The sequence below is a fragment of the Sitophilus oryzae genome, unplaced genomic scaffold (genome assembly GCF_002938485.1).
Source record: "Sitophilus oryzae breed Bouriz unplaced genomic scaffold, Soryzae_2.0 scaffold_1518_pilon_pilon, whole genome shotgun sequence".
NCBI classification, from domain to species: Eukaryota; Metazoa; Arthropoda; class Insecta; order Coleoptera; family Curculionidae; genus Sitophilus; species Sitophilus oryzae.
Genome location: NW_022146190.1, coordinates 809,372 through 832,589, shown reverse-complemented (window position 1 = coordinate 832,589; position 23,218 = coordinate 809,372). Strand labels below are relative to the sequence as shown.

At 31.0% G+C, this 23,218-nt stretch overlaps 3 protein-coding genes across 9 annotated transcripts in view; 2 read left to right on the top strand and 1 right to left on the bottom strand.

The window, feature by feature from the left end:
• LOC115878559 (actin-3-like) overlaps positions 1-4,603 on the top strand; it is a 36,318-nt gene extending 31,715 nt beyond the window's left edge. For all 6 annotated transcript variants that reach the window (XM_030895088.1, XM_030895084.1, XM_030895083.1 and 3 more), the window contains 2 exons: positions 4,085-4,240; positions 4,298-4,603. In XM_030895088.1, coding sequence (XP_030750948.1) covers positions 4,085-4,240; positions 4,298-4,533 — 392 coding nt within the window. In that variant the 3' untranslated portion in view covers positions 4,534-4,603. The remainder of the gene's footprint in view (positions 1-4,084; positions 4,241-4,297) is intronic.
• A 4,159-nt stretch (positions 4,604-8,762) lies between these two features.
• Positions 8,763-9,941, bottom strand: LOC115878585 (cytosolic Fe-S cluster assembly factor NUBP2 homolog). The gene is made up of 5 exons (XM_030895134.1): positions 9,744-9,941; positions 9,598-9,686; positions 9,359-9,540; positions 9,107-9,278; positions 8,763-9,049 (listed from the first exon to the last, which is right to left on the bottom strand). The coding sequence occupies exons 1-5, from the start codon at positions 9,852-9,854 to the stop codon at positions 8,836-8,838; spliced, it is 768 nt and encodes a 255-aa protein (XP_030750994.1). The 5' UTR covers positions 9,855-9,941; the 3' UTR covers positions 8,763-8,835.
• Positions 9,942-10,156: 215 nt separating this feature from the next.
• On the top strand, positions 10,157-15,494 carry LOC115878557 (intraflagellar transport protein 56). Of its 2 annotated transcripts, none has more exons than XM_030895081.1 (12): positions 10,157-10,557; positions 10,610-10,638; positions 11,053-11,196; positions 11,252-11,420; positions 11,474-11,705; positions 11,761-11,890; positions 11,941-12,087; positions 12,781-12,960; positions 13,016-13,184; positions 14,688-14,871; positions 14,925-15,093; positions 15,146-15,494. In XM_030895081.1, exons 4-12 carry the CDS (start codon positions 11,294-11,296, stop codon positions 15,284-15,286), a joined length of 1,479 nt encoding a protein of 492 aa, XP_030750941.1. In that variant the 5' UTR covers positions 10,157-10,557; positions 10,610-10,638; positions 11,053-11,196; positions 11,252-11,293; the 3' UTR covers positions 15,287-15,494. The 2 variants fall into 2 exon arrangements, with proteins under 2 accessions (XP_030750941.1, XP_030750940.1); XM_030895080.1 differs by having other exon boundaries at positions 10,610-10,980.
• Positions 15,495-23,218: the final 7,724 nt, after the last annotated feature.

The following is a 23,218-nucleotide window of genomic DNA, read 5'->3' as shown; positions in this document are numbered from 1 at the left end:
TATCCTTTTTATTTTTATTTTCGGACTGCATTGTCCCTTCATCGAATACGAGGTCGTACATACCAGTGTTAGGTACACTGTATCTACGCTCGAGCGTGTCACGTACTGCCATTCATCCATTAGCACGGTCGACACCTTGGATTACGCCTGGTTTATCAGAGGTTTGGTCCTCTTAGAAAACAGCCGCCCGTCTCGGGTCAGACGCTGACTCACCTACCGCCCGCTCCGGGTCAGTCGTATACCGCCGACACATGAACGCATTAAACAAGTCGCAACAGAGACATCTTAGATAACTCTTAAGAATCAAATGTTTTCATCGTGTCTCAAAAGTATCGCTCCTTGAAAAAGCTAACTGCGAGAGTATTGAAGTCATGATTACAAGTCCCGTTTAAGATCGGCTGGTCACGTATGCAGAATGCAAGAAAACCGCATACCAAAATCTCTGCTTTACGGTGAGCTTGTAGACGGTAAGAGGAGGCCGGGTGGACAACTCAAAAGGTACAAGGATATTTTCCACGAAAACTTAAAGGGGATTAACAAGCAGAATGAGTAGGAAGAAGCAGCTCACAATAGAACGGAATGGAGAAGAATCGTAAACTCAGTTAACAGCGACAACCAAAAAGTAAAGAGGCAACAAAGCAATGAGATTTTTGAATGTCCGGAGTGCGGTAGATAGATAACATTACGTATCGGGCTTTTCAGCCACAGAAAAGCTCATGAAAGAAAACGCCTTGCGTGACCATCTTCTGATGCGTGTCAAATACTCGTCAGCGAGTAATGGCAGTATGTATGTATCTATATGTAATAGATACTTCGTATTTTTGTTCTCCGGCTTACTGAATTACCATAGCGATTCACTCCTATACGTGTAAACGCCAACCCAAGGTTTCGCTTGCCAGGATGGTATACACTGTCTAGAGGACACGGGACAAACCATAAAAAAGTATGTGTCGCAAGAATTTGTCTTATCACTAAGTCATATATTTAATACTATAATACTAGCTGAACGTTGTTTTGCCATATAAATATTTTTTATTGGATAACGACGATCTGGTATATATATGATATATGTATATATATATATATATATATATATATATATATATATATATATATATATATATATATATATATATATATATATATTTTTAAAAAGGTCCGATTAAATGAATATCTCCGAAACTAAAGTTCCCAAAAAATTCGCAATATATCTAGAAATTCATTTACCCACTAGTAGATATAAAAAGCATTTTTGGTAAACTCTGTCTCAAATAGTTTCTGAAAAATAAAATTAATTTTCTTAAAAAGGTCCGATTAAATTAATATCTCCGAAACTAAAGTTCCCAAAAAATTCGTAATATATCTAGAAATTCATTTACCCACTAGTAGATATAAAAAGCATTTTTGGTAAACTCTGTCTCAAATAGTTTCTGAAAAATAAAATTAATTTTCTTAAAAAGGTCCGATTAAATTAATATCTCCGAAACTAAAGTTCCCAAAAAATTCGTAATATATCTAGAAATTCATTTACCCACTAGTAGTTATAAAAAGCATTTTTGGTAAACTCTGTCTCAAATAGTTTCTGAAAAATAAAATTAATTTTCTTAAAAAGGTCCGATTAAATTAATATCTCCGAAACTAAAGTTCCCAAAAATTCGTAATATATCTAGAAATTCATTTACCCACTAGTAGTTATAAAAAGCATTTTTGGTAAACTCTGTCTCAAATAGTTTCTGAAAAATAAAATTAATTTTCTTAAAAAGGTCCGATTAAATTAATATCTCCGAAACTAAAGTTCCCAAAAAATTCGTAATATATCTAGAAATTCATTTACCCACTGGTAGTTATAAAAAGCATTTTTGGTAAACTCTGTCTCTAATAGTTTCTGAAAAATAAAATAATTTTTTTTAAAAAAGTCCGATTAAATAAATATCTCCGAAACTAAAGTTCCCAAAAAATTCGTAATATATCTAGAAATTCATTTAAACACTAGTAGATATAAAAAGCATTTTTGGTAAACTCTGTCCCTAATAGTTTCTGAAAAATAAAATTAATATTTTTAAAAAGGTCCGATTAAATGAATATCTCCGAAACTAAAGTTCCCAAAAAATTCGCAATATATCTAGAAATTCATTTACCCACTAGTAGATATAAAAAGCATTTTTGGTAAACTCTGTCTCAAATAGTTTCTGAAAAATAAAATTAATTTTCTTAAAAAGGTCCGATTAAATTAATATCTCCGAAACTAAAGTTCCCAAAAAATTCGTAATATATCTAGAAATTCATTTACCCACTGGTAGTTATAAAAAGCATTTTTGGTAAACTCTGTCTCTAATAGTTTCTGAAAAATAAAATAATTTTTTTTAAAAAAGTCCGATTAAATAAATATCTCCGAAACTAAAGTTCCCAAAAAATTCGTAATATATCTAGAAATTCATTTAAACACTAGTAGTTATAAAAAGCATTTTTGGTAAACTCTGTCTCAAATAGTTTCTGAAAAATAAAATTAATTTTCTTAAAAAGGTCCGATTAAATTAATATCTCCGAAACTAAAGTTCCCAAAAAATTCGTAATATATCTAGAAATTCATTTACCCACTAGTAGTTATAAAAAGCATTTTTGGTAAACTCTGTCTCAAATAGTTTCTGAAAAATAAAATTAATTTTCTTAAAAAGGTCCGATTAAATAAGATTCCATATATATATATATATATATAAGATTATTAAGATATAAGATTCCATATATATATATATATATATATATATATATATATATATATATATATATATATATATATATATATATATATATATATATATATATATATATATATATATATATATATATATATTATATATATATATATATATATTCTCTGACCTACTGAATATACATATAAAATTTCATAAAAATCGGTTAAGCCGTTTCGGAGGAGAATGGTAACTAAAACTGTGACAGGAAAATTTTATATATTATGATAGATGTAAAAACTAAACTATTTTAATTTTGTTCTTTGATTACTTTTGTATCAGTACTTTACTGTCTCAAATAGGCATATTATCAATATACAGGGTGATACGAACTGTATTCCGGAAACTTCGGCAGCATATTCTATAGATAAAAGTAAAAAAATGTCCTAAATGATTAGTTTCGGAGATACAACGTATATAAATTTCATTTTTATTTTCATTTTTTCCATTTAATTTCTGAAGTAACGTCAAGAGTCAATATTTGGATGAAAATTGGTGTCTGGGAGTTTTTTGACATGAGAAATTTGATTTTGATGTCAATATGAATCCTATTTGTAGGGGGCGCCACCTACATATGTTTTAAATGTTTTGAAGGGTAATAACTTTTCGTCCGTATCTGTATAAAACTACTGAGTGAAAAAATATACATATCCGATTTTTACGTAAAAAATGTCTCTTGGTAAAAATCGCTACGAGCAACCGTTCTTAAGATATTTAGAATGGAAATAGTCAATACATGTCATTATTGACTAAAAATAAACATGTTGAGTAGATAGTTATTCGATTGAAATGATAAATTTGGGAACTTTTTATTCTTTTAAATTAATCATAAATTTTTCTTCGAAAAAATGATGATAAAACAGTTTCTATGGAACTTTTGGCACAAAAACCTTTCAAATTTATGATTTCAGTCTAATAACTATTTAGTCAATAAGTTTAATTTATGTCAATGATGACATGTATTGATAATTTCGATTTCAAATATCTCGAGAACCATTACTTGTAGAGATTTTTACCAAGAGACCTTTTCTTACGTAAAAAACGCCCTCTACAAGTAGGAGTTATATTGACATCAAGATCAAATTTCTCATGTCAAAAAACTCCTAGATCTCTCTAGAAACTCCGAAACCAAGCATTTTAGGACATACATTTATACGAACTTTTTTACTTATTTTTGTCTGCGGAATATGCTGACGTAGTTTCCGGAATACAGTTATTGAAGCACCCTCTATAAGAAAAAAATAATGAATAACTATGCCATATAATTATTTATATATAAATATGTATTATACAATACAATTATTTACATAATAATTTATCATGTTTTGTTTCAGAAAAAGAAAAATATCATTGTACAGATCCTTTATTTAATCCTGCATTAGTTGAACAGTATGACACTCCAGGAATTCATGAAATGGTTTTTCAATCCATATTTAAATGCGGACTCGACTTAAGGAGGGATTTTGCTAACAACATTATCCTTTCTGGAGGTAATACAATGCAATATTTTTTAAGATAACAGCTAACACTTTTTAATATTAAAATAGGTAACACCTTATTTAATGGGTTTGAAAACAGACTGAAATTAGAAGTTGAGGCAAAAGTACCTGCCAGCATGAAGGTCGATGTTATTGCGGATAAAGACAGAAAAGTGTTTGTGTGGAGAGGTGGTTCAATTTTAGGATCATTAAGCACCTTCTATAAAAATATTTGTATAACAAAGGGTGAATATGAAGAATATGGAATGTCTGCAGTTAGAAAAAGATGTAACCGCGGCATATAATATTCTAGTATACAGGGTGGTCCGAATTGTAATCCGAAAACTTCGGCAGCATATTCTGCAGATAAAAATAAGTAAAAAAGTTCGTATAAATGTATGTCCAAAAATGCTTAGTTTCGGAGATACAGGGTGTAGAAATTTCATTTTTATTTCGATTTTTTTCCAAATAATTTTTGAAGTAACTTAAATATTTGGATGAAAATTGGTGACTAGGAGTTTTTTAACATGACAAATTTGATTTTGATATCAATATGACTCCTATTTGTAGGGGGCGCCACCTACATGTGTTTTAACTGTTTTGAAGAGTAATAACTTTTCGTCCGTACCTGTATAAAACTACTGAGTGAAAAAATACACATTTCCGAGATTTTCTACGTAAAAAATGTCTCTTGGTAAAAATGGCTGCGAGCAACCGTTCTCAAGATATTTAGAATGGAAATAGTCAATACATGTCATTATTGACAAAAAATAAAAGTGTTGGGTAGATAAATTATTTGACTGAAATAATAAATTTTGGAACTTTTTATTTTTTTTTAATTAATCATAAATTTTTATTCGAAAAAATGATGATAAAACAGTGTCCGTTGAACTTTTGGCACAAAAACATTTCAAATTTATGATTTCAGTCTAATAACTATTTAGTCAACATGTTTAATTTATGTCAATGATGACAGGTATTGGTAATTTCGATTCAAAATATCTCGAGAACCATTACTCGTAGCGATTTTTACCAAGAGACTTGTTTTACGTAAAAAACGTCGTAAATGTATATTTTTTACTCAGTACTTTTATACAAGTACGGACAAAAAGTTATTACTCTTCAAACCAGTTAAAAAATATGTAGGTGGCGCCCTCTATAAGTAGGAGTCATATTAACATCAAAATCAAATTTTTCATGTCAAAAAACTTCTAGACACCAATTTTGATCCAAATATTGACGTTACCTCAAAAAATATTTAGAAAAAATCGAAATAAAAATGAAACTTCTACACCCTGTATCTCCGAAACTAAGGATTTTCGGACATACATTTATACGAACTTTTTTATTTATTTTTATGTGCAAAATATGTTGTTGAAGTTTCCGGAATACAGTTCGGACCACCCTGTATATTTATTTACCAAGTAAAAGCAATAATTATTTTTCTAGTGTTTCGTTACCATTAAGGCGTTTATTGTTTTGTGTTCATTTATCGTTAGTTTGTTTTATATTACATTTATATTTAAATTCTATGTACCAAATTATATATACGTCGTACAAAATAAAAACCCTTGCATGTCATCGAGCACGTGCGTTGATTGTAGACAGCATTGTTGCCAGATTGTAATCGGAAGAGAAATATTTTTGAAAAATTTACTATATCTAAGATCTATTAAAAATTCTAAAATAAACTTTAAATTGTTAACAGTTTTAAAAAAAATCGCTGAAAAAAAAATTAAACAAAACATGTTTTTTTTATTGTTTAAAACAAATTTTTATGGTTTTAAAGAACATTGTAAATGCAAAGTCGAAAATATGTTTACAACACTTTTATACTCTGTTTTAAACCATATCATGTTGAGTAATGATAAAGCCAAAGGACAAAACTTAATTCGATTTTAGAAACCTTAATGGTGCTCCTCCAAGTAGTAGTACAGAATTAATAGTTTATTTAGACAATATTAAGGTGAGCTGATTACTCTGTTTTTTATTCCTTTTGTATTACAGTTGTTTTTTTATTTTGAAAGGGTTTTTCTCATTTTTTATTGAAATATACACCGATACACCAAACCTATTTAATACTCTGTTTTAAACAAATATTTAAAACAAGTAATGGTGTCTTAAAAACATTGTTTTAAACATTTTGTTTAATTAATAACAGTCTAGGTTTTGGGCAATTCAAAATATTATCTATTATAAAGAGTGGTAAATGATTATAAAATATATAGGCAACTTTTTGAAATATTCCAAGAATTAATAAGTATTTTCCATAGAAGATTAGTAGGTTTTGTTTCTCAAAATAAAAAAAAACTCACTTCACTGGTCTACTTTAAAATACTTTATTATAATATAACGGGCCGTTATTGTCCCTTTCTTTCTCAAAATATTGTATCAGAGATGACACTAATTCTTGGCACCGACTATTTAACTGCTTAGGCATTTTTCAAAAAAAAAACTAACAACTACTACACAAAATATTCTGAAAACAACAGTTTTCGATCGATAGATAAAGGTTTTAAAAGATTCAATACACCAAAGACACAACTCTCAACTAACGTTCAGAAAATTCTGGCAAATGTCAAATAAACGTGGCACCGCTGCAACCGCTTCCTCGCCGTTGCCAACAAAATATCGAGTGGGAGATTTAAAACTCATTGAAAACGTCCCATAAGGGCTATATTTGTGTAGTGGTAGTACTGCACACATTTATTAGCCTAATCGATAGCCCGCAACGGTTTTTATTTTGTACAACGTATAGTTATAGTTTATTATTATATTTTTTAGATATTTACCTATTTTGTGAGTGGGCTAGTCATTTTGTATCTTATATGTAAGACTCACAATGTCAAGTAGTTAAGATTTGAATATATACTCACTGGTACGAAAAACGGGCACCTAAAAATTTTGATGCATTTTAAAGCTTTATATATTGTGTTCTAGTGGACAGATTTTGATGATTTTTTAAGCAATTTGTAGCTGAATTATTTGACTTTTTAGTGTATCTTTCTAAATTCAAAATTAAAGTTCTCATGAGAGAAAAAAGAGGTGCCCGGTGGCGGAGAGGTACAGGCTTTCGTCTACCAATCTGAAGGTAGTGGGTTCGAATCCCACACCCGGCATTTTGATCAGCCGACTATTTTTATTAAAATAAAAATAGTTTGGGTACCTAGGTCGACTCAGCCTTAAATGAGTACTTGGGATTCACAATCCTGAGGTAATAATAGGCGGTTGAAGCGTAGTGCTAGCCCACATTACCTTCCTTGTATACCGAACGGCTCTAGTATGGCAAGCTGTACCTTGCTACTCCCAAGGCGTTAAACGCTATATACGGGAGCTATTATTATTATATGAGAGAAAAAAAAATGTTCATTTTTTGGTGAATGTTTGAAATACCCTGTGGTATATGTTAACAAAGCAAGGTATTTAAAAAACATTTTATTATCTAGGTGCATCTTTTCTCCATAGTTTGTTTTTTGATTCGTTTTGATTCTTTTGAAGTCGTTTCAAAGAAGAAGACAACAGCTAACACTTTTTAATACTAAGACATTTTTATGTTTTTCATAATTTTTACATTAAAACCATGCCTTTCCTTTTGGCCCTAGTCAACAGACCTATGAAATAGTGTTTATGATTTATGTAATGTCACTGTCATTGGAAAATATTATATGAATATTATTTGATATTATTATTGTCTGTTGGGCAGGTACTCAAGCAGAGATGGTTTTATCTAGAAATTGATATCTACCATGTTCAATTAATGCAACAATAGTGGATACAACAACAAAAACGATAAACTCAATTTCATAGGTGTGTGGATGAGGACCAAAGGCAAAGGCATGCTTTTAATGCTAAAAACGCTGTAAAGCTTGATTTTCATGCATCCGTTGTCCGACGATACGATGATACAATATTAATTTTATTGGTTGAATTTAAAGACTTCGGTTGGTTAGAAACGGTTAACCAATTGAAGACTTTAAATACAACCAATCAAATTAATATTGTATCAACGTATCGTCGGACAACGGATGCATGAAAATCAAGCTTTAATCGTTACTGTCTTCTTCAAAAGTGAATATCTTTAATAAAAATAAAGCTATTGAGATGAATGACAACTAAAAACTAACTATCGAGAAAAGATGTACGTAGATGATAAAATTATTTTTAGGTTCCTTGATTTGTTAACATATTCCACAGTGTGTTTCAAACTTTCCCAAAAATATCAAAATTTGTTTTCCCTCAGATAATTGACAGATAGGAACTTTCATTTTTAATTTAGAAAGAAATAATGAAGTAAAATAATTTAGCAACAAATTGCTTAAAAATCATCAAAATTCGCCCACTAGAACAAAATACATTAAAGTTTAAAATCAAAATTTTAAGGTGTCCATTTTTCATGCCGGTGAGTGTATATTCAAGTCTAAAATCTAACTGAAATACTGGACAATGTAGTTTATATTTTTTCAATTTAAATATTCTTTTTATAATGCGGGTAATTAATAATCATTCCATTCTTATGATATAAATCTAAACAAAATTTGTTACCGTTTTTTTTTTAATTAAAATACTACAATATCTATATTGTTTAAGGAATATAAATATATAATTTTTTATACCACAGTTATTGCATTTGCTATTTCATTAAATACCTTTGCAGATGGTGAATCAGGAATTTCTTTTACACAAGCCTTTCCTAGAAGTCCTCCAACTCTTGGATCAATGGGTAAAGATCCCAAAAGTGTTATATTAGATAATTGGGCTAATGCTTCTCCTCCACCTTTACTGAATATATTAGTACACTCTGTGCAGGATGGGCATACAAATCTATTCAGAAAGTTAATACATAAATAAAATCTTAAGTTTGGTATTTCACATACTAACCCACTCATATTTTCAACTAAACCAAGAATTGGAATGCCTGTTTTCTTACAAAATGTAATCTCTTTTCTCACATCCTCAATGGAAACTTGTTGTGGAGTAGTAACTATAATTGCACCATCACATTTTATGTTTTTTAAATTCTCCATAACTGTTATATGCTCATCGGAAGTACCTAAACAGTAAAGTATTTAAATTAAAAACTGTATAATCACAAAAATACTGTAATACACGTATATTATAGTAAATACATACCAGGTGGAGTATCAATAATTAAATAATCCAGTTTACCCCAGCATACATCTGTCAGAAACTGTTTTACCATTGAAGTTTTCTTTGGACCTCTCCATACTACTGCATTGTTTCTGTTGTTTAACAAAAAACCTATTGACATTACTGCTAAATTCTGTTTCTCATCTGTATAAACAGGCACCCACCTAAGATAATATGCACAAAAAATAATTAATTTAATTTAAGCCATTTACCAAATTTACCCAGAATCTGATTGATGGACATCATTGCCTTCTAATTGTAACAAATAAGGAATACTGGGGCCACAAAGATCAACATCTAGAAGTCCTACCTATAAAAAGAACTCAATAATCAACAGTTTTCAAAAAATAAACTTTGTACTTTTTACCTTATATCCTTTTTCTACCAGTGTTAGCGCTAATTGTGTGCTTACAGTTGATTTTCCTACACCTCCTTTTCCAGATAAAACAAGTATTATATGATTTACAGTTTCCAACATATTATAATAATGAATTTATTTCAGAGATTTATCAGAATTTTTTAAAAAAAATATTTTTATTTGACAACTAAAAATTAGGTTAGTTTCGTAGATTTTTATCTTTGTCACAAAATGGGGCAAATGGAACTTTGTTGTTTGTTGCCAGAGATATAGGTACTTCTGTATGTATATCTCTGTTTGTTGCATTTCGTAGTCTCAAAAAATTAAGAAGAATGTGGCAATAACGGCCAAAACTGTCAAAGAGGAAACAAGCGATCCAACTTCAAGGTGGTTTTTCAGCTAGCAGGAGGGGTGAGGTAAATATTTAAAATTATTCTTTTTTTCTTAATTCCCGATTAACTGAAGGGAAAATAGTTTTTTCTAACTATAGAAATGTCTATAATTATGATACCATTGAGTTTAAAAATGAAATTTAAACTACAATTGAACATTTGCTAATAATGTTTGAAAATTCACTGATACCTAACCTAATAGTGTTTGTTTACTAATTATTTTTCAATAATTTAAATTTTCATTAAATGAATACCGAATGAAGACTAATACCTTTGACTAACACCTACTACGTTGTAAAATAATACCTGTTTGGTGTTTAAAGTAAAGTGTACAAAAGTGTAAGGAAACCGGAAAATATACCACGACTCCAAAACGACAGATATCAATTGGCAAAGATCCAAAATGATAAAATTCAAATCAAGGGTTTAAAGTAAAATGTTTAAAATGGAATTTTACTTTTATTCAAACTTTATTTTTTTCAGCTCTGTTTTAAATTCTCATAAAGGCATAGGTAAAGGAGTAAAAAATATGGGTAAAGTAATAAAATAAATTAGAGGCAGAGATAATAATACACCTACTTCAGTCCATCTTCAGTCTACTTGTCTCTGTATGAGGCTTTAAATGTGTATATTAGGTCTTTGTATTAGGTTTAGGGTGGGTTTAGGTTGATCTGAATCCTTCAGATACCTATGCAGATACCTACCTGAAGGATTGCTATGGAAACAGACAGAATACACACAGAATACATATTGTACATATGTTGCATATGTCGTACATGTACACTCTATTGCCATAATATTCTTTGTAAAATAATAAAACTTTGTTTTATCCTTATTTATAGTTCTAAAAAATGGTAAATGAGAACACAAAATATCTAGGTACCTAATATAAAATTAACATAGTAGTCAGTATTATATTGTTTTAGATTCTCAGTAGATCCAAACCAGCTTTGGCTATAGGAAATGAGTCAGCAAAAAGTATAAAGAAACCTCTTAGTGATAAGAATGCTTCGCAATTTGAAGAGTTTTTATTAAAAAGAGATTACACTGGAGCTATCACATTACTTGAAGTAAATATAGAATTTGTTAAATATTGACAAAAGTAATTGTTCTGTTTTTCTTTAGTTTAAAAAATACTCAGATCAAGATTATAATGCTAGTCTTTGGATGGCTTACTGTTATTTTCATCGGGGAGATTATAAAACTGCTTTACAAATCTATAAGAAATTGCAAAAAGAAAATTCTTCCATTCTCAATTTGTCAGTCAACATTGCCTGCTGTGACTTTTACCTGGGTAAGCATAGTGTGCCAATTGTGTATTTCTTAACTTTATAATTTTAATTTTAGGTATGTACGAAGAATCCCAAGAAACTCTTGTTGATGCCCCAACAAGTGAACTTAAAACCAGACTGAATTTTCATATATCTCATAAGCTAAAAGATGAAACAACTTTAATGGAATATCATCAACAATTGCAAGATATTTTGGAGGATCAGCTTAGTTTAGCAGCTATACATTATTTGAGAGCCCATTATCAAGAGGCAATTGATATTTATAAAAGACTGTTGTTGCAAAATAGGTAAGTTTGGTAAGTTGAATAATAATAAAACATATAATTTTAAATTACGTTTTAGAGAAAATATTGCTTTAAATGTTTATGTGGCTTTGTGCTATTATAAACTGGACTACTATGATGTCTCTCAAGAAGTTTTAGGCTTATATATACATAAATATCCTGACTCTGTTATTGCAACTAATTTAAAAGTGAGAGTGTTAATATTAGTGGTACTAGTCCTCTCATTAATAAGTTTTAGGCATGTAACACTTTTCGTTTATACAATGGCACTGCAGCTGAGAATGAGTTAAGATCTATTGTAGATCAGACATCAAATGTAGGTTTTGGATATGATTTAGTGAAGCACAATTTGGTTGTTTTTAGGGATGGTGAAGATGCAATGCAAGTAAGCCATTATAAATGCCGTAAAATGGGGTGAATAGAAACAGTTTCGTAGGCTATTAGCGATATACCGGTTGATAAAAATGTGGTATTATGTTCACGAATATTTTAAAACATGGGTCTTTGTTTGTTCTTTGCGTATACATATAATTTGATTTTTGAAAAATATGCATATAAATATTAAATAAAAATAACTTTTGTGTTTCTATTCACCTGCTATTCGGGAGAATAGAAACACACATTGATGTTAAGGTTTTTATCTATTCTATTTCCAACAAGGTGATTAGAAACAGATAATTATTACATATTTAAGTAGGTTTAGCAATAATTAACAATACATATAATATAACAACTTACATGTACCAGCTTAAGTATTACTTTAAAAATAAATATTTTATTTATAAAGTTTTCGCGCCATACAAAATAGGTGATAAATCGATCTCACATTTATTGATCAGCTGATTGAGAGAAACAGTGCTGCCACAGATAAAAATATAGTTTTTACATTTTATTGTGTATTACCAATGATAGAAAAATTAGATATGTCGACTCTTTTTACTTTGAATATTTTTAATCGTGATTTGATTTTTTTCAGAAATTTTGTTTCTATTCACCCCTATGTTTCTATTCACCCCATTTTACGGTAGTAAAAATAACTATTTGTTACAATTCTTAAGCAAAATTAATTATCTTTCAGGTATTTCCAGCTTTAGTGGATATTGTTCCAGAAGCAAGGTTGAATCTTGTAATTCATCATCTCAGAAATGATGACATTAAAGAAGCTTATGAATTATTGAAGGATGTTCAACCTGCAGTGCCTCAGGAATATATTTTAAAAGGAGTGGTTAATTCAGCTTTAGGCCAAGAAATCAACTCTGTAAGTGTCACAAATATTAATTTACACATTTTAGAAAAAATTCTTTTTTAATCAGCCAGAACATGTGAAAATTGCTGAAGAATGTTTTCATCTGGTAGGAAGTTCAACCAGTGAATGTGACACCATTCATGGTAGACAGTGTATGGCTGCAGCATTCTTCTTGGCTGGTCAGTTTGAGGAAGTTTTGGTGTATTTGACTAGTATTAAAAGTTATTTACATTCAGGTAATATTATTTATTACAACCAAACCAAACTTCTATAATCTATTGTCTATTTATGACATATTATATTATTAGGCTCATTCCTTAGCCGTTTTATTCAATTATTAAACTATTTAATACATTTTAAATAATTATTGATCAGTAATTATTGATTTTTCCCTAAAAAACCTAAAGTAGTTTTTTGTTTTTTTTTATACATACTGTAATACCAGTTTGTACAAAGTTTATTTTTATATGTAATTTAGTAAATTGTTGATAAAACTTGTGTTGACAATTATCATCAATAATGTCACAAATGCTTTCATTTGACAGACTATAGCTTAAAATGGAACATATATGTATATACATGTATAATATACATGTATATTTATTTATTTTATTTTCTATACAGAGTGGTCCGAACTGTATTCCGGAAACTTGTTCTGCAGATAAAAATATGTAAAAAAGTTTGTATAAATGTATATCTTAAAATGCTTAGTTTCGGAGATACAGGGTGTAGAAGTTTTTGTTTCAATTTTTTCCAAATAATTTCTGAAGTAACGTGAATATTTGGATGAAAATTGGTGTCTGGAAGTTTTTTGATATGAGGAATTTCATTTTGATGTCAACATGACTCTCTATTTGCAGGGGGTGCCACCTACATGTGTTTTAACTGTTTTGAAGAGTAATAACTTTTTGTCCGTACCTGTATAAAACTACTGAGTGAAGAAATATACGTTTTCGTGACTTTTTACTTAAAAAACGTCTCTTGGTAAAAATCGCTACAAACAACCGTTCTCAAGATATTTAGAATGGAAATAGTCAATACATGTTATTATTGACAAAAAATAAACGCGTTCAGTAGATAGTTTGACACAAAAACATTTCAAATTGATGATTTCAGTCTAATAACTATTTAGTCAACATGTTTAATTTATGTCAATGATGAGAGGTATTGATAATTTCGATTCCAAATATCTCGAGAATTATTTGATGTTTATTAAGAGACCTTCTTTGGTAGTGATGTTTATTAAGAGACCTTCTTTACCTAAAAAACGTCGTAAATGTACATTTTTTTACTCAATAGTTTTATAAAGGTACGGACGAAAAGTTATTACTCTTCAAACCAGTTAAAAATATGTAGGTGGCGCCCTCTACAAGTAGGAGTTTTATTGACATCAAAATCAAGTTTCTCATGTCAAAAAACTCGCAGACGCCAGGTTAAATATTGACGTTAGGTACTTCATAAATTATTCACACCCTGTATATCTCCGAAACTAAGCATTTTAGGACATACATTTATACGAACTTTTTTACTTAATTCTATCTGCAGAATATGCTGCCAAAGTTTCCCGAATACAGTTCAGACCACCCCGTATAAAGTTAGACGTGTCATTTGAGTAATTCTTTCTTGCCTTCATCCACTGTTTGGTTTGTTACTATACAATCATATTATAGTAGGTTCTGAATAGATCCAATATTAGTTATATTCTCTACATGAAATGTCTCATTACACCATTTTTTCAGATGATACATTTAATTTTAACTTTGCCCAGGCTAAAACAGCTTGTAATCAATTTAAGGAAGCAGAGGATATTTTTCTTTTAATTCAAGATCCTAAAATCAAAAACGACTACGTTTATATCTCTAACCTGGCCAGATGTTATGTGATGAACAAAAAAGCACAAGAAGCATGGGATTTATACTTAAAGTTGGTCCAGTACTCTTTGACTAAAATAGTTAGATAAAAACTCATATTTTCAGGCTGGATAATAGTCCTGAAAGTTTTAATTTACTGTTACAAATAGCCAACGATTGTTATAGAATGGGTGAATTTTGGTATGCTGCTAAAGCTTTTGAGATGCTGGACAGATTGGATCCAAATCCGGAATTTTGGGAGGGTAAAAGGGGAGCCATAGTGGGAGTTTTCCAGGTAAATGTGGTAGGTTTAAATTGAATGGCATATTTCTTTTGGATTTTTATAGGGAGTGGTTGCAAAGAAATTACCTGTAGATATGTTGAGTGACGTTTTACAGCTTTTGAGAAGCAGTACATCTAGTCAAGCGGACCAAGTTGCTAAAGTTATAAGAAAATGGGCTAAAGAACAAAGAGTTAATCTTTCTTAGAAAATATGGTTACTTAAAATTTGTTATTTTAAGTTAACTTTAATTGTGCAATATGCAAAATAGAGTAGATTTATAAAAATCAAATCTTTAATCTAGCTTTAAACTGGAGCGGAACAAGAATTTGACACAATTTTACTACAGAAAGGTAAAGGTAAATAGTAAAGTAATCCATCAGTATGTCATTTAGATAGATATATTATATTGATTTTTTAATAATTTATTATAATTTTTCGTATTTCTATAAAATAAATAAAAAAAATATGATTTTAGTTTATAGTAATGTATGCATATTTGGATTACATACAGGGTGAGTTTCCTACGATGTTCTCTATGGGTATCTCGGAAACTACTGGAGATAGACAATGGGGAAAGAATTGCAGTTTTTTGGGGTCATAAATATGCGCCTTTCAGATTTTTGAAAAAGTTCATGGCTTACTAGATATTTCGAAAAAAAACAAATTTCGGCTATTTTAAAAATTGTCCCTAATTCCATTATAAGCTATTTTAGACAAAAAGTTTTCAGATAAAAGTTGTAGATAATCAAATCCTTAGTGAGACTGTGTCCTTCGTTTTTTTCTAAAGCCTATCATTTTAGACATATGACACAAACATATGTTTTTTTAAATGGAAACCATAGTTGGCCATGACTTCATAAAAAGCGCAATTTTTTAAGCTTTTCAGCGGTATAAGCTATAATATGTTCTCTTACTTTTAAATTATTGAGTTATAGCCAATTCTTATCATTCTTAAACAATTTTTCTTAGTTAGCCATGGAAACAAGTTCAATCGCCGTTGCTCTCAGAAATGTGAAGCTGTCACATCCAAACTTTGTAAATTAAAATAAATAAAAATTGTAAATATGCATTTTTCAAATGAGGAAAAGCGTGTAGTACTCGCGCATCAATAGAGTGGTTCCAACATGACTTTCTGACATATATTCTGACTTTCTATAAGTTATAAATCAAAACAGAACAAGAATACGATGCAATCTAATTGAAATTAGTCAAAAAATATAAGAATTGGCTATAAGTAAATTTAACTTTTCTAACATGTCTTGAAAACCATTCTCTAAAAAACGTAACATTCACTGGTCAACGTATCCTCGAAAATGTGTGGTCAAGAAAAGTTGAACCAATAATCCTACACGCTTTTCTTCATTAGAAAAATTCATATTTACAAAGTTTGTTATTTTAATTTACAAAGTGTCACTGTGACAGTTAGTTTTGACGTAGAAACGTCAAAAGTTGATGTCCGATCGCGACCAAATTTGGTGGGTAGGCTATGTGAGCGACGGTGTACAGTGTCCCACCCTGCAAAGTTGGATACGATGTTTCGTTTATATCTTCATCAAGGTGGGACTAAGGATTTGATATTGAAGAAAAAATGAGGGTCGATTTCGGCATAATTGGGGACGGGCTACAGGATGACGCCCTCGACGTTTCGTACCGATGCTTCTAAGTGGACGAAATCATCAGGATTTTTCTTAATTTTGGGTCGATTGGATCCAAACTTGGCACATGGTACCCGACGTGGATCTATCTCGGCACATGGTACGATGGAGTCTTCAGACGGACAGACGGTCATTTTAATACAAATTTTGTGAAAGTAAATCGAATTATTTATTAATTTTTAATTTATTACTTTTTTAACATTTCAAACTACACTTTTTCAAACATGTCTTTCAAATCCTTCAATTTAATATCTAGCTGTTAGTAAGTCTCATTTGTATACGAGCCCTAACAACTAAATGTTCGGACAAACAAAAATTTATTAAAAACCTTTATTTTCATTAACTGAATTATTTACATTTAAGAAATACATTAAAAATATATTAAAATCTAACATTTCTAATGAGTATTTAAATAGTTTAGTGCCTATAAACATTAAAATAAACTGTAGGCCAATAAATAAACAAAAATATTGCACAATATCGTGACAACTAAATGTTCGGACACTTTAAAAAATAACTGTTCTAATATGGCGTTACATCGGCATGAACTTTTGCAACCACTGCATGTTTGTTTGGCATTGCTTTTATTAATGATTGGCATACGCCAGAGTAAAAATTTTGCCATAATTCACTTAATATCATCGTCAAATGGGCAACGGTTTCTTGGGGATCGTGGCACAATTTTAGTTTTGTTTTATGCCACATGGCTCGATATGCCTCGATAACATCAAGGTCCGGAGGGGACCTTGATGTTCATGTCCTTAAACCATTTTTTAGTAGTTTTAGCCATATGGCATATATACCCCGCCATCCTGTTAAATATAAAATTCATATCCTGGTAAAGGTCTCTCGCACTTGGCACAAAACTGTTTTTCAAAATTTCTTGATATTTTGACACATTAGTTGTGCCTTTCTACCACCTCATACCTTCCTAGACCCATTGCGGACATAAACTCTAAAAGCATAATGTCTTTAGGAAATTCCACTGTCCATCTTTCATAAAGATCATGCATGCGTGCAGATGTAACCATTGAACTTGCAATTTGCGATTAGAATTATCAGCGTCGGATTGGAACTTCTGATGTCACAAACTACAAAAATGACATTAAGGTAAAATATTAATAATTCGAATCGCAAATGGCAAGTGCATGAATTACATGTGCACATGAGCCACCTTAATATCGATATAATTAACACCGCTAGAGTGTCTATTTGATAAAGATTGCCTCAAAAGGACAGTGAATTTTCCTAAAGGCATTATGATTTGAAGGAGTATGTCCAAAATAGGCCCAGAAAAGTATGAGGTGGTAGAAGGCATAATTGATGCGTCAAAAAATCAAAAAATTTTGAAAAATATTCTTGTGTCAAGTGGGAAGGACAAAGGTCCTTGTAAGCAATTGTTGTGGTAAAGGAAGACCAGGACAATAATTTTATATTTCAACAGGATGACGGGGCATGCCATACAGCTAAAACTAATAAAAAATGGTTTAGGGACATGAACATCAAGGTCCCCTCATAACGTTCGCACAATCCGGACCTTAATGTTATCGAGACATGTGGCATAAAACAAAACAAAATTTGTGCCACGATCCCCAAGAAACCGTTGCCCATTTGACGATGATATTAAGTGAATTATGGCAAAATTTTTACTCTGGCATATGTCAATCATTAATATAAACAATGCCAAACAGGCTTGCAGTGGTTGCAAAAGTTCATGCCGATGTAACGCCATATTAGAACAGTTATTTTTTAAAGTGTCCGAACATTTAGTTGTCACGATATTGTGCAATCTTTTTGTTTATTTATTGGCCTACAGTTTATTTTAATGTTTATAGAAACTAATCTTAATTTTAATTATTATTAAAATATTAATTATTAATTTTAATTTTAAATACTCATTAGAAATGTTAGATTTTAATATATTTTTAATGTATTTCTTAAATGTAAATAATTCAGTTAATGAAAATAAAATTTTTTAATAAATTTTTGTCCGAACATTTAGTTGTTAGGGCTCGTATAACTAATACTCATAACACTAAATATGCGCACATAGTGCACCCACAATTTTTTTTATTGGGATTTGTATTCTAAACACAATTTATGCGTTATTGTCAACAATTTTTTCAAATCCGATCTTATTTTGGGAGTAAAAACAGTGCAGCTTGTATTCAACAGTTAGATTAAATACTTGCAATGCCGGGAAAGAAATCCCGATATTGCCCGCGCGCCTTCAAAAAAACTGTTATTGCATTGTATCTCAGTTGAAAGTAAGCGATTAATTTACCACTAACAATCATACTTTGGGGTCTACTATTCTTCTCCATTTGCAAAAAAAACACCGAAAAGGTCCAAGAAAAAACAACCTCAAAATTCATCAGAAGCATTGGAACTCCGATACCAGGGAAGCAGATTTCCTACAATGGAAAACTGTCTTTAAACGCTGCAAAATATAGGGACTTACTTCATCTCACTAAATTCCTGGAAAACCTAGAAGCAAAGGTGTTTTACCAACATCTAATGTCTAATGACCTTTCAAAGTATAGAGGTGATAACCACGCCGAAAGCCCATTTTCATTGATTTTCTTGATATTTTTATTAGTGATTTGTTTTGGCTTTATTTTATTTTTTTATATATCTGGGGGGTCGAACTTAGTCAGTTAAGTTAGTAGTTAAAGTGGTCAAGGACCAAAGAAAGTCAAATATAAGTTTTTTAACAACGTTTCGGTCTTTTTACTCCAACTTCAAGGCTCTATCGATACATAAAAATGCGCAATCATTTTTATTTTGGCTGTTATGACCAATAAGCTACTTTTTTCTCTGCTACCGCAGACCTGAAGTGGAGTAAATAGGCTCCGAAACAACGGCAAGAAGCAGTTTGGTGTTCTTTGGTCGTTGACCACTCTACCTTTACATAAAAGTGTTCTGTCGACTGGTGTGGCTGCTAGGTAGTTGGGATTTTTTTATATTTTAGCTCGTATTTGAGTAATTTCCCTTTTATTTTATGTAAATAAAATATAATTTTTTTTTTGTTAACTTGCTCATTGTTTAAATGAAAACATCGGCTGGAGCCTCCATTTGATATGTATCATCCCATGGTGGTTAGATCTTCGGTGAGGATACTCTCTGTCCTTTCGAGATTCTTGTGTACCTAGATCTGCGTACCTAAATTTTGTAGCTGTTGATCTTGGCATATTGGCTATATAGAGATTAAAATTTAGTGAGGCTAAGACCGACCCCTGAGGCAGACTGTTGCTTAATTTTATAGCCCTACTCTAAGTTTCCTAAGGCCACCGTAAATATTGCATTGTTGCTAACCATATGCTCATTTAACTTTATTAGTCTCAATACACTGGAAAGATACAGCCTGCATACTGATGTACAAGTCCGCAGGTCGGGTCCGAAGGCCGGATCTGCAGGCCGAATTTTTCGGTGTATAGGGGGCTATTGCCTTGAGACAGGGCGGTATTTCTCGTATGAACTTACAGATCAAGCCATGTCTCCAAAATAGGTAGCCGTAAGATCAATTAATACAACGGTGTTTTTAACCATTTTTAACTGTCTTTCTTTTTGTAACTTTGTTTCTTCTTTGTAACTTCTGTTTGGTTGAAAGCCAGCCTGCTATATGTCCTCGAGAGTTTTTGAGCTTATGCGTTTGTAAATAAGTCTTTTTAGTAATTTATAAATTACGCCCAGCAATGATACAGGCCGATAATTCTCTGGTCTGTCATTGGGTTTTCCAGGTTTTATAATGGCTAAGATTTTTGCACACTTAAGTGATGAAGGGATCGTGCCTTTCTTTAAAATGTCTATAAAAACTAGTCAACCATTGTTATGTATACTTTCCGCAGCGTAAAGCCGGGGACAGAACTGACGAACGTTACCATTCGTTCGCATTAGTTCGCATTGCAGTCATTCGCACCATTACTACCCATTCGCACCGGGTGGTGTGGCACATTTGAACGACAATTCGTCGTGACGTACATTCGCTACGAATGCACGTCCACACCTGAGAAACATTTCCTTGCGAATGTGAACGAACAGTAACGTTCGTCGGGTCTATCCCCGGCTTAATATGAATTCAGGGTGTATTCCATCCGAACCTGGTTTTTTTTTCAGCTGATGTAATTTCTTCAGATGTAAAATGTTGCCAGGAAGTGGTTTCCTCTGAGCAGTGAGTCTTAAGAAATATTACTTCACGTTTTAAATATGTTGTGTTGTGTTCCCGGTTTCTCGTTGTTCTGGATGTATGTACTATGTGTGTACTGGCAACTAACAAAATTGGGAGTAACAGGAACCTCTTCACGAACAAATCGGGTTTGTTCATCCCAATATTCTTAGTAGGGACCAGGCTTTTGTTCTAGCAAAGTCAAGATTTTCAACAGTACTCGTACTCATCCACTTTTCACGTCTAGTTGCATCCAGGCTATAAAGTATTCCATCAGCTATTTCTTGTTTATCACCATATAATAGCAATATAATGAAGCAGCTATTAAGATATACTATACTCTGTTTCACACTTACGTCCTTCACACGTGTAAAAAACAACGGCAACGATTTCTATATAAATGAATTTCATACTTAAGTGCTCTTTAGTTAATCTCACTTATTATATTCGTTCCTAGTAAATGACAATTTCTAAAAACAGAATAAATTACGAGATAACGTATTTTAGGAAGAGCTTATCACGAAATAATACACAATCTTTCTTAGAACTATAAGTGACAAATTATTACTCCGTTACTAATGACGGGTGTAAAATAACAATTAAAATATCTGAAAAAAGATATAAGAGAATGATACTTATAATCTTTCTTCTAATGACGACATTCAAGAAGGTAGATAAGTAAATAAATAGACTAAAATTAGAATCATTGATAGGTACATGATAATACAAAGGGGGTATTTTTGCCAGTAAAGGGTGAATATTTGTATTCCACATATATGCGGGATACTTTCTTGGCGAATAAGTAAATAATATACCTTGTTAACTGAAAAATGTGAACAAAATGTTCCGAGAAAAAGGCAGTTGCCATTGTTGACATCAACTCTTTAGCCAAATTGTATTTTGGGTGAATTTTAGGGTAGATAACATACGATGATAACTAATATGAATAAATCATTTCTGCACTTGAAAGTAAATATTCAGTGAATATTGTGCAGCAGCTTTGGTAGGAGGCAGTGAAGTAACATTTGTATAACTTTGTAGGATGAATATATTATGTATTCCTGCTAGCTCAAATCGTTTAGTGCAGTCCTGGTGAATTGTTTTTCTCCAAGACTCTCGTTAAACTGTTAATTTTTCTAATTAAAACAATGCGGAATAACCGTCCATAGCGTGCAGGAATAATACAGGGTCCGAGGATAGTGCGTCGGGCATCTAACTTCTAGAATAAAAAACTTGGGAATTTTGTTTAAGTGCATACCTAAAGTATCTACTAGGATGTATTTCAGGCAAATATTTTAACCTCTACAGGATGGCTCAAAAACGTGTGAGTGGATCGGGATATTTTTTTTAATGGAAGATCTTGTATATTTTGTATTTTTGATTTTCTTTCAGATCACTTTACATAATTCTAAGATATGAGTAAGTATATTTGGATAGTTTCAGATATATTAATAATTAAATAGAATATAGATATTTCTCAGCCATTCTTAAAGAAATATTAAAAACTTCCCTGAAATCAAAACTATATTAGGTATTTACTTAAGATGGTATGCGCTTACTAGTAATGTTAATATTTCAGAAATTTTTGATTGTTGCAGAGGAAATTTCCGAAACTTTTGGAAACTTTCGGAAATTTATGAAATTTTACAATTTTACTTATTTCTTGTTGATACAATAAAGGAATAAATTAGATAGACATTTGATACCAACATGTAAGTGAAAAAAAAACAATAAACAGAATATTAGTTGTTTTCTATACCAATATATAAAATCCTTAAGTCACTGACTCACTGATTAATCACGATCCTGCTCAAACAACTCCACGTAAGAAGCTCAATTTTGGCATACAGGTTGATTCTAGGGTGTAGATGTTCGAAAAGAAAGGATTTTTCGAAATTCCAGTTCTAATAACGGGGTGAAACCACCCCTCAAATATTACAATATTTTTTATTTAAAAAACGGTCAAGTTTCCGAAAAAATGCTCAAACAGGTATATTTTATTTTGTTTTTTTACATATTTTAAGACTTTTTAAAAATTTGTTCAGGGTGTTTCATAATATATGACCATTGAGTAATCATTCTGTTTAAACTGCTTGACGTTTAAAGCTGATTTTTGGCAAACGGATTGACTGTGGGATATAGAGGTTTGATAAGGAGGGGTTTCTCGAATCTCAAATTCCAAGAGGGTGAAAACGCCCCTCAAATATTACAATATTTGTTATTTAAAAAACGGTTAGTCTTTCGGGAAAACGCTTGGACACGCATACTTTATTTTGTTTTACATATTTTGAAATTTTTTAAAAAATCATGCAGGGTG

What these genes read in the sequence shown, in the direction of transcription:
- LOC115878585 (XM_030895134.1), bottom strand. Translation starts at nt 9,854, where the DNA reads ATGTTGGAAACTGTAAATCATATAATACTTGTTTTATCTGGAAAAGGA. An exon ending in TGGTAGAAAAAGGATATAAG is followed by an intron (nt 9,687 to 9,743) that starts GTAAAAAGTACA and finishes TTCTTTTTATAG; the next exon opens with GTAGGACTTCTAGATGTTGA. An exon ending in AATTATTGATACTCCACCTG is followed by an intron (nt 9,279 to 9,358) that starts GTATGTATTTAC and finishes TTTACTGTTTAG; the next exon opens with GTACTTCCGATGAGCATATA.
- LOC115878557 (XM_030895080.1), top strand. An exon ending in CTGCTGTGACTTTTACCTGG is followed by an intron (nt 11,421 to 11,473) that starts GTAAGCATAGTG and finishes TTTTAATTTTAG; the next exon opens with GTATGTACGAAGAATCCCAA. An exon ending in TAGGCCAAGAAATCAACTCT is followed by an intron (nt 12,961 to 13,015) that starts GTAAGTGTCACA and finishes TTTTTTAATCAG; the next exon opens with CCAGAACATGTGAAAATTGC.